The 11,403-nt window shown below is 34.7% G+C and overlaps 1 protein-coding gene across 1 annotated transcript; it reads right to left on the bottom strand.

Moving 5' to 3' along the window:
• Positions 1–7,336: 7,336 nt before the first annotated feature.
• LOC108677015 (probable methyltransferase-like protein 24) lies at positions 7,337–10,558 on the bottom strand (the record flags this gene model as incomplete). Its single annotated transcript, XM_018165163.2, has 6 exons — positions 7,337–7,738; positions 8,054–8,228; positions 8,825–8,947; positions 9,574–9,741; positions 10,257–10,357; positions 10,507–10,558. Coding segments are annotated over 6 exons (813 nt in total), but the record flags the coding sequence as incomplete, so codon positions are not given.
• Positions 10,559–11,403: the final 845 nt, after the last annotated feature.

The following is an 11,403-nucleotide window of genomic DNA, read 5'->3' on the forward strand; positions in this document are numbered from 1 at the left end:
AAAATACAAAAAGGATGATAGAGTTGACGAATATTTTTACAACGAAGCAAATGGTCTTTTCCTCAATTTTGTAGCTCATGAGCGGAAGGAGTTTTTAATTTTCAGTGAGTTATAGACATTTGCATTGTGCAGGAAAGGCAATAAACTGAAACTGATTGCAAGGCAAAAAGTTACGATGGATGATGGAAAATAATTGCTTGTCCCTGGACCCTCTTTCTTTGCCATAGGACCATAACTTTTCATTGAAGAACAATACTAGGGCTCAAACATACCATAATATCGCCCTTGGCAGTAGCTTCTAAACGCTCACCCTTCAAAAATTGCACGATTTAACTGCAGACCTCAAGGTGTTCATTTGTACTTACTTCCAATTCATTTCAGGGTATCGTTCGAGAAATCGAAACTTAATTTGTCATTTTTTCCGATGGCTTAACAAATAATCCGGAAAAAGTAATTCATAATGACACATATGTTTATTTTCTATTTATTGTTCTAACCGAATTTGTTTCTCGGGTTTTATTTATATAATTCACTCTCTAATTTCGGGTGATATGATATGAACAATAGGTTCTTGTTCCATTAATTTAATTTATTCACATTCTACAAGAGATTTAAATCCACGTCATCAACAAGCAACTGATAAATTTTTGTTAAATAATATTCATTCCTTCTAAGTGCAGGAATGAATGGTGAATGACGTGAATATAGCCTTGGTCTTTTCCTCTCCTTTGGTGAAGGTAGCAACATCAAGAAGTTTGCCACACACTCAGATGCAAGAGGATATTCATCGTTCATGTTAGAAGAACATTTTCCCCATTATGGTTTATACAAATGTTGATTGTATCTGATTATCCCATCTCTATACCACTTGCCCAGTACACATGGTGTAGGCCCAAACATTCATTTTCAATGTATATAGGCGGTACTTAAAAATTTAAAGGGCCGTTAATGTTTTTGAATGAAACACAGGAAGGCAAACGAGTCTTAAAAAGTGTATCGCTATTTAGACAAGCGCTTGACTCACTAAAGTGACTCATTTCAACGCAATCATTTCTCTCAGTGATACTCACAAATCGTCTATATTGGAAGCCAGTTTTTACCACGCCGATCTCTGAGTGGCCTTGGACGAACGGGGTCAGTGAGTACAGGGTAGACGCACCTATATTGCGGTAGAGAGTTAAAGGGGTAAAATCTACTCTCTACTCCATAAGAAATCGAGTGAATGTGAACGACTTTTTGTGTCAAATTTTTTAACCATTTGCTGGATTTGTTCAAAATCTACTGCTGTAAACTAGGCATGAAGATGAAGTTTCGTGAGATTATTTTTAACCATACTGAATTGGAAATTGAATATGATGGAGGTTTTCTGAAAGTGACATGCTGCTCAGCTATTATCGATTTTTGGTGTGTAAATCAAACATCAATGTTGCGCTCAATTTGACGTCACGCATTTGTCAGTTTTATCCCTTAAAGTTTGTACTATACGCCTATTTTTGTGGCCAGATTTTCTGCTGTTACTATCGCTAGCTCGTATAACCCTATTGTTGCTTATTAGTTATTGCCTTTTATTGCATACGGAGCTGATACAGGCGCGCATAGGAAATATGGCGCTCTGTTTAATAAGTGTTTTTGCCTTGTGTTTTCATAAGCGGAAAAAAACAGTTTTTACGTATTAGTTTTTCATTAAACTTGGATGGATAAATAAATAGAAGTAATATGAAATAGCTTGTGAGCCTCCCAAAAGCCTCTTCAGAAAATTTTAGGAGCTGAATAAAAATTTTATTCGTGTGACATTTCATGATTCACATTTACTTAATACATTTTAAACGAATTCTGACGGATTTTTTTTTGCTGGTTGAATCACCATAATTCTTCGTGTGACTACGATTGTTGAGTGGTGTGTGATTTTCCTCGATTTATTAATTGGAGATCAGGATTGCACTTTCATTTCAGTCTGTCCATGAGATCGTCTTCAAGCTCCAAGCTTTCACAATTTTGAACACAAGTTTGCTTAGCAGGAGCAGATTTCCACAGCGCTAATTCGGATTCATGAACGAGAACCAATGTCACTGCGAAAATTAATTTTGGTAGAAAAGTAAACTACGATAAAAATAAGATTTTTTCATATTTATGTATTTTTTTGCTGTAATTTTGAACGTGAGTGACACAGTTATATATTGGTAATCCATCTAATTCCTCAAAATGGCATTAGCCTGAAGTACAAAGCAGTACAGTATACTGCTAGTGTCAATCACCAGCTCAATTAATACATTTATACAGAGCGAACGTCACTCTCTCACGAGTCATATCCGGAACCCTTGACAAAGCGCGTTCGATCAGTTCTAGGAAATGGGTGTTGCCTATTTAATATCACGCGAGTAACACTTTATAGAGAGGTGCTCATGCTCATTGCGAGACATAACCACCTCGGCGAACGACGGCATCAAATCACCAATCTAATACACATAAGTTGCAGTACATTTTGTAAAAAATTCGAGAAAAAAAGTGATTGCGGAGATAATTAAAATAAGATAAGAAAATAATGCAGCTAATAAGAAAATAATGCTAATGCTAATAAGATAAGAAAATAATGCAGCTAATAAGAAAATAATGCTAATGCTAATAAGATAAGAAAATATGCTGCTGCCTGAACTGATGCAAATTGTAGCAATGATCGATTATGCGTTAGTAGACGCTCAAACATATCAAACAGTGAGAAATATGATCAATGAAGATAAAAATGACATCCAAAAATCTTCGTCAATTCGTTGGACAAGTTTTCAATCTAATGAAGAGAAGCATCAACACCGGCGGAAATAATAATTGGTTAAAGTTGCATGTATTTGATAATCAACATTACCAAAGTATTGAACTTCCGGCTCCCACTTGTGATCATTATGACGAAATTTTCGGTTATTATGTCAGATCTATAACTGCAATAAAATCATTTATTGCATTATATAAATATACGTAGAAAAACTGGTGAAGAGATAATAACCTCTTTCCAAAAGCTTTTCACTGAACGAATTTCCTGAAAAATTCAAACAGACAAAGGTCTAGAGTTCATTAACAAGCTAAAACAATAGTTATCCAAAAAGTTTGAAATTCAATGGTTTGCAACTGAAAATGAAACTAAAGCTCAAGTTGTTGAGAGATTTAACCGAACTCTCCAGACAAAACTGTGGAAATATTTCACGTACGCCAAGACAAAAAAGTATGTCTATTTTTTACCAGATTTAGTTGATAATTATAACAATAGTTATTATAGATCAATAAAAATGACTCCTCGCGAAACTTCAATGGAACAGAACAGTAAAATAGTCATCATCAAGTTGAATTATCAAAATATAGTAGCGATGTTTATGAAATTGATAAAATTTAAAAAAAAGGGAAAATTGTTAGTTAAATGGAAGGGATATGATGACCCATCTCGATATTGCAGAAGCTGAACTAACATCAAGTTGAACTGAATTTAAGTTAACCACACATTAAGTTCAAATGAACAAACATTGAGTTCAAAATGAACAGACATTGAGTTCAAGTTGTTTGAGATATTTTACTTAATAATGTGACGTGAATTGATATAAAACAAAACAAGATTTGATAAAATTAAAGAGTGACTTAAGAAAACAAGTCACACAAGGAAAATTTGCGGAACAAGATTTCTACAATGATGCTAAAAAAGTATATAAGCCTCTAATTGAACCGTTCACCAAATGCTAGACAGCTAGAAGAAACTAAGCAAAAATGATTAGCTCTGAAAGATGCTCCCAGAGAACTATTAACAATCGAATCTGCTAAAAGATTGGCATTAAATCCACCAGAATAAAAAGGACTAGCTAGTTCAATAGCAGAATTTTTTTTTTAAATCTAGCGTTCAAACCTGGATCTGAGTATGATAAAGCTTATGACATAAAATTTGATATGAAAAACGTTATGCTAGGAGATACAATATTTGTCAGCATCTAAGGTAATGATTTAGGAATTGGTAATGAAGTTTTTGAAGGAACTGGGAGCTACTAACAAAACAATCCCCTGAAAACTATGAAGAAAATGATATGGCAAATTATCTAACGATTTTGAGACAGACTAAGGCTCATCTCAAGCCGGATGGAACAATAAAAGCAAACAAAGGAGAGAAGTACAACAAATTCTTCAAATCACTCTATAAAGCTATGCAGAAATAAAATGAACGTTATGAAGTTACTAGAATAAGAGCTGCGCATCGCTCATCGTCTAGGGATCGAGCTCCGGAATCAATACCAGATACTGATTCAGATGTTTCAGGATCAGGAATAATAGTTATACCTTCTAACGTCAATGATACTGTTGCAAGACATCAATTGTTATTTGGCTTCATAAACGAAATTTATTTATTGATCGTGATGTTAAACTATTGAATGATTTTTGTTTAAGAAAATGGAATCACAAAAATTAGTAATTACCGGTGGAAACGGTGATATATGACACGAATTTCACGCCAGCAATAAAATGGGATACAAACAAATTTCATGAATGGCATTGGTGGGACTAGATATGTATCACTCCATCCCGAATATCGATGAGACAAATAATATAATATTATATTATTTGACCCATATAATATGTATAATATAATATAATGTATATATCTGTATAATATTTCTGTTGGGAAAAATGGTATAGTAATCCCTATAACTATACCGACCAGATGCTGTGAGAGAGAAAGTATCGATAAGTATATCAAAAATGCATACGGAAACGAGGACTCGATTGATATAAGATCGAACACCAATACTCTGAAATGCGTTATAACTATTCGTGATCCTGACTTGAAAATTTATTTCAACAAACCCAACATTCTACATACTCTGTTAGGCTTTGAAAATGGAGTGTTGGAAAGTGTTGTAGAACATGAAGGCACAAATATAGTAAATATAATGTCTGTTAATGCAATACTTGTTCACTGCAGTATAATCAAAGGATCGTATCTCAATGATGATTTTCACAATATCGTGTATACATTTTTTCCCAACGTTCCCCCAGGATATACAATTGTGGAAAACCCTAGTCAACCAATTCATCTAACCCGTAAATCAACCTTCAGTTCATAATTTCCGAATTAGGTTAAAAGGTCAAAATGGAAATCTCTTGAACACCAAATATGAAGAAATAACAGTACGATTGCATTTAAGGTCGAAAAATTTAATTATTTTAGAAAATATTGTTTATAAAATGGAAAACTTACAGTGGAACGAAACTATTCAAATTGATGAATCAATTCATAAAGTTGAAACTCATGATTATGAGCCTCAAATTAGACTGATTTAAATCGTGTACACAATGAAAGCAAGATTATTATTCAGAATCAAGATCCGTTTCTACTACCATCAGACAGTTGCCTGTACATCGAAAGGACTTTAACGAAAAAGGATGATATTAATTATAACTTCAAAGGTGATAAAATGTCAGTTCTCGATAATGGTCTGATGTTTTGATTCGATCGAGTATCGTATAGAATTGGGAATGAGGAAATTGAGGGCTATAGTTATCCTGTAATTGTCACAACTCTGATAAGATTGACAACATAGCAACGAAGCACCGAAGAAAGTATAATGTTCTTCTGGATTATTGTTCTGCTACTTACAAATTTTTTTTTGTTACTCACTGCTACTTACAAAAGTTTTCATTGTTACTAACTGCTGTAGCGGGAAACTACTACATCTAAACCTTTCAAGTTCTCTGCCAGCGGGCCCTACGGTTCGTGGAAGGTTGAAACAACTAAGGATGAAGTTCAGGCCAATGTTTACTCAAGAGATTTGCAGTAATTACTTGAAAGCGCAAAATACAATTACACTTGAGAGGTCCAGATGACGAAGAACGTTAATACAGCAGAGATAGGCACAACAATGGGAATGATAAAGTCGCTGCCTACTAGGGTCAGACTACATCCGCACACAGTTCCGCTTGTACATTTTACTCGGCACTCTTCTTTCGAGGAGTGCGGCGGCTTGAAACCTAGTACACAAAACGAGACCAATATCTTGCCCGCTACACTGCTACTTACAGAAACTCTTATTGTTACTTACTGCTACTTGCAAAAATTCTTATTGTTGCTCACTGCTACTTTCGAAATTTTGATGGTTACTTACTACAACTTAAAAAGTCCTTATTGTTACATACTTCTACTTACAAAAGTTCTTATTGTTACTCACTGCTACTTACAGAAGTTTTTTATGGCTACTTACTGCTAAAAAGAAAAAACTTCCAAAAATCTTACTGTTACTCACTGCTACTTACAAAAGTTTTTATGGTTACATACAGCTACTTAAACATTTTTATTGTTACTTGCTGATACTTACAACAGTTCTTATTGTTACTTAATGTTACCTAAAAAATATTTCTCGCTAAGAGCCTGTATTATAAATAGAAACAGCATAAAAATGCAAAGGTCTAATAAGGTTGTGTATACATAAAGACACATTCCATTGTTCTCAATAAATCGTATTTTATTATTTTCCTTCCATTAGGTATANTTATTAGGAAATTTTTACGTAAGTGAATTACCGTCATTTCAACTAGATTATCGTTTGCACGCGCATTAAAATCATACATCGCTTTGCTTGCAGTCATATAAGGCAATTAATGGTCTAGACATCTATGCCGTTTGAGCTTTCATTTCAACTTCAGCAGCCAATAAGAGAACCCGAGAGTGTTCGTGGAATTTGCTTTAATTTTAAAGAGTTCGCATGCTATGATGTGGTGGTTGTCATGTCACATGAATAGGTAACAAAAAGAACTAGATACGCTTTAATCATTATTTTTATTTTAAATGCTGTAAATTGCTCATTATGAAATAAAATAAATAAATAACATTTAAAAACCACGTTTTCTTAACGGACAAAAAAGAAAAACATTAACTCTTACATAACATTTAACTTATGTAGAACGTTATGTAAGACTTAATGTTTTTCTTTTTTCTCCGTTAAGAAAACGTGTTGTGTAGAAGTTTTTTATTTGTTTTATTTCATTGTTTTTAGTTTTGTAACCACCAAAAAAACGTGGTTTTTAAAAAATGTTTTTTAATATTTATTTATTTTCTACTTTTTAGTTTAACAGTTTTAGCAATTCAAGTCATTTTCCAGGGTTGGCAACTCTGGATGTTCGACAAAAAAGCTCGATTCCCAACCGTGAATTTTTAGTTTTTATTTTTATTTTTTTAATTTTTAAACTAATTACTTCTGATGATCAAAACTTGAATTATTAGGTAGCATAAGCATGCATGCCAAATTTAAAGTTTCTAGGATCTTCAGAAGTGCGCTTAATTAAAGTTTATATTTTTGATGACAGACAGACAAACACGAAGCGAAAATAAGAAAAACGTGGTAAAAACAATTAAAATTGAACAAGCTTGTTATGCATTACTCGATATATATTTTGTAACGTGTACCATGCTTATACTAGTATCATTCCTAACGACTTGCATTTGTGATTCTTACCCTTATGGTTTTAGTTATAATACGAAACGTCTCAGAAATTGTTTGTTATAAACTTTGAATAAAAACTCATTTCTTCACAAAGCGGTTATTAATCCACACAATTTCATAACAACACGATTCTGTTTTTCCATCGTACGTGAATAAGCAGAACCATAGAGGAGTGGGCTCACTGAATATCGGTGTGAAACCTAAACTTCGCAGCTTGTGGGCGAGCCTCCAGTACTTCTGCTTTGTCTCCGACATTTTAGTTATGAACATCACTGAAAAAAATCATGAAAGGCAAATCTCAGGCAACTCATTGTTTTAGCACACAATCAGAAATGAAGTATCCTCACTCTTTATACATGCTTTTTGAATAATAAATAATTGAATTTCATAGGGATAAAACTATGTATAATTGCATTAATTCTGAGAAACTTAATCCTTGATCCTATTATCAAATAGGCTATCAGTCAATAATTCACTGGTTTTTCCTTACAAATCAACTACTGACGGAAAATTAGTGGAAATCTTACAACTATATATAATTATGATATTTTGGTTCATACAAAGCAAGCTGTGAAAATAAAACTCACATGGATGTGGATGTAGTTCTATGCCGATCTGCTTGACTCTGAAGAGTAGTTCCGGGTCGTCGTAGAGCACGTTCTCTAGAAAGTCTATCTCGTGGCCCTCGATGTCAACCTTTAAGTAGTCGATGACTGAGTTCGTCTTGCCGATCTTTGCTAGGATGTCACGATAGGTGAGGACCTGCATGATCAATGAACAGACGATTAGCTAGCTCATCCTGTCGATCGTTGCTAGGATTTGAATGAACGCTTAAAGAGCTCGTCGTCTTACCGATCATTGCATGCCGTGATGTCGTGGTTAGTGTGAAGCTAATTAATTAGTAAAAAAGATTCAATTTTTTTACGAACTCGAATGCTTAGTTCTTGCTACACGATTCAAATAACAATTCAGATATCATACATTTTATAAAGGCTCCCGGTAACCAGAACTTTTACGTACTGTAAGAAGACCTGCTCGATCGCTAACAATAATATTCTTCTTTAGGCTTACAATAAAAAATTTTGAAGGCTCAAATGCTTTTCTTGTCATTTTAGAGTCTAATATTATTTTTTTGGGAAGGTTCAGATCATCATTTTAGAGCTATGAAAACGTTGCTTCTAAATTACACGTCCATTGTAGATCCATTTCGACTATAAATTCCGTCAATATCACACTTCCCATTGCTCAATTTGCTTTAATACCCTTTACGTAAAAAATCATAAGTTATGATATTTTAGTACACCTCTATGCATAAACATCTTTATTATCATTTGTATTATAAGTCGGTGGTAGCTCACCTTGCATTTGGAGAAGCCAATGGTGACTTCTTGGGTGACACTGCCGAGGCCCAGAGGGTAGAAGTGAACCCTCTTGCCTCGGATGTGCTCGGGGTCACTCATGGTGGGGTCGAAGGAGTACACCTAAGGTAGGAGGAAACAATTTAAGTTATGTTCACACAAACCTTCACAGCTTGATTTCAGACATACAAACCTTATATGGACAATTTTAAATTGGAACAGTAGTTGTTTTGTAATGTATAGCAGTTGTTAATTGAAACGGTAGTTGTTATGTGATGTAACAGTAGTTGTTTTGTAATGAACAGTAGTTGTTTTGTAAGTACTTCAACTTCATACATGCAGTGATTAATGTGCAAATGAGTCATTTATTTTCTGGAAACCACCGAAAACCCTACGTTGATGCAATTTTATTACGTTGATGCCCTAAGATATATATAGCCTTAGCAGCATAAACTACAGCAAAAGAAGAATAAGAGTTGATGTGTTGAGAAATTCTGATTTGATTGATATTTCTGATGATTATTTTTTTCTCTATATATAATGTTGAAGCTCTTTGACATAGTTAAAGCTTCTTCTGACTGCATTTAGATTTTTCATATTCAAGCTTTACAGCCAAAATGAAACATACAACTCATTGGCCATCATGAAAAACTCAAAATTTAAATGTAAAAACAGAGAAGTTGAAACCCATCAACCGCAGTTCTATTTCCCCGTCTTTGTTTTCTCAAATAAATTATCACGAAACTTACATCACAGCCGTACGCCTCCATGGCGTCGTCAAAGCTCCACTCGTTGTTGATGCCGAAGGAGAGGACGGTGCAGGAGCCTGGAGTGGGCGCGACGCCCTCGTCCAGACACACTTTATAATTTCCGTCATTTCCCAGCCAGAAATCATTCACGAGGCCCCCAAATTGTTTCTGGTGGAATATTGGTGCCAACCTTATAGAGTGAATTGGTTCCCAAGCCAAAAATAAATTATTTTCACTCTCTATTCAAAGATTAGGAAGACATTTGCAACAAATTTATGCCATTTGCACGAATTTTGCCGGCATAATTATAGAAACTTCCACTAATACAAGTCACTCAATGCCATGCAGTCGCGCAAGACGACGACAATTATTTTCTAGAGAATATCCCTCTCAGTTGTAACGCCGGCAAAACTCAACAAGATGGCCTGCCAGAAATAAACGTTACAAATGACAACATATTTCAATTTACGCCTGATACATAATGCCAAGTTTTAAGATTTACTGTTACGCCAGTGACCCGATTTTTTAATTTCAGACCCTCTTTCCAAAATGTATTTTTTCCGAGTTATTATTGCGTGCATGACAAGAATCACATGAACCTACAATACCAGATTCAGCTTCAGACAGGCAATGCATATTTCATGTAAAATCTTTTATAATGGCAATCACAAAGCAATATTCACCAAATTCCGACAGGCGTCGACGGTTTCTTTGATGTAAGCGTAGAAGTCCGACCAGCTCGGCTGAACATTTTCGTAATCCACGGTGTATTTACCGCCATCGCCTGAAACGTTCATCGCTCATCTGACATTCTTCATTCAAAATTTCCTGACATAAAATACTTGAAATTGCCTTACTGGAATGATCTGCTCAATTGCTTGCTGGAAATGTTCTGAGACGAGTATTTTTTACATATAAATGATATTGACTCACCTGGAATAGGTTGGAGGCTCTTTGAAGATAATACCGTGATGTTCCTGACACAGACAATAAGACGTTAGAATTTCGTGTAATAAGGAGCAATTATTTCTCCTTAAAAACAGTTTTATTTTCCATTATTCATATATATATCCATTGATGGAGTTTCAGATGATTTGAATTGTTCCTAAATAATATATTTCGTAAAAATTCATTTTTATAGCTTCTAACACTGTTTCATTAGTTTCTGTTAGCATCTCACAGAGACGAAGTGACAAGGAGGGACAGAAGAAAAGCAACAGAACACTCGAACAAGAAGTCGCTTACACGGGACGTCGGCCGCCCGCACGAGAGAGACAGAGAAGGGAAATGTAAGGAATCCTACCTACATAATAACTTAATGTAAGGAATCCTACCTACATAATAACTTAACCCCACAACTGAGACCTACAGTCAGACACCGCGAGCTGAGTGGTGGGGCGCTCAGGAACAATCCCCCTAGGAGAGCGAAATCCCATAGAACTTCTGACGCGCACAGACACGTCAGAAGTCCCCCCTGAGGGGTATTTACCAGTTCAAAAAAGTTTAAAATAAGCGATAATAATTTCAAGTTAATGTGGTATTCTATATGTGTTATTGGTATTCTATGTGTAATGTAATGTGGTATTCTATATAGTTAATGTGGTATTCTGTGAAAGTCAGGCCGAATCTTTAATTCTGCAGAATATGTTTGGTTTATTAGTCAAGTTATTTTCATATCATTTAAAATTCTTGGTAGCAGATAGTAATTTCAATGTTTATATTGTTTGAGTCCCTTAAGTAGCAAAATTTTACTGAATTCCTTAGCAAAACACGTTTCGTGAAATATTGAAATTCAGAACTAATTATTCGTCTGAACCTTCGACCGGTCAA

The sequence above is a fragment of the Hyalella azteca genome, unplaced genomic scaffold (genome assembly GCF_000764305.2).
Source record: "Hyalella azteca isolate HAZT.00-mixed unplaced genomic scaffold, Hazt_2.0.2 contig7605, whole genome shotgun sequence".
In the NCBI taxonomy this organism is placed as follows: domain Eukaryota; kingdom Metazoa; phylum Arthropoda; class Malacostraca; order Amphipoda; family Hyalellidae; genus Hyalella; species Hyalella azteca.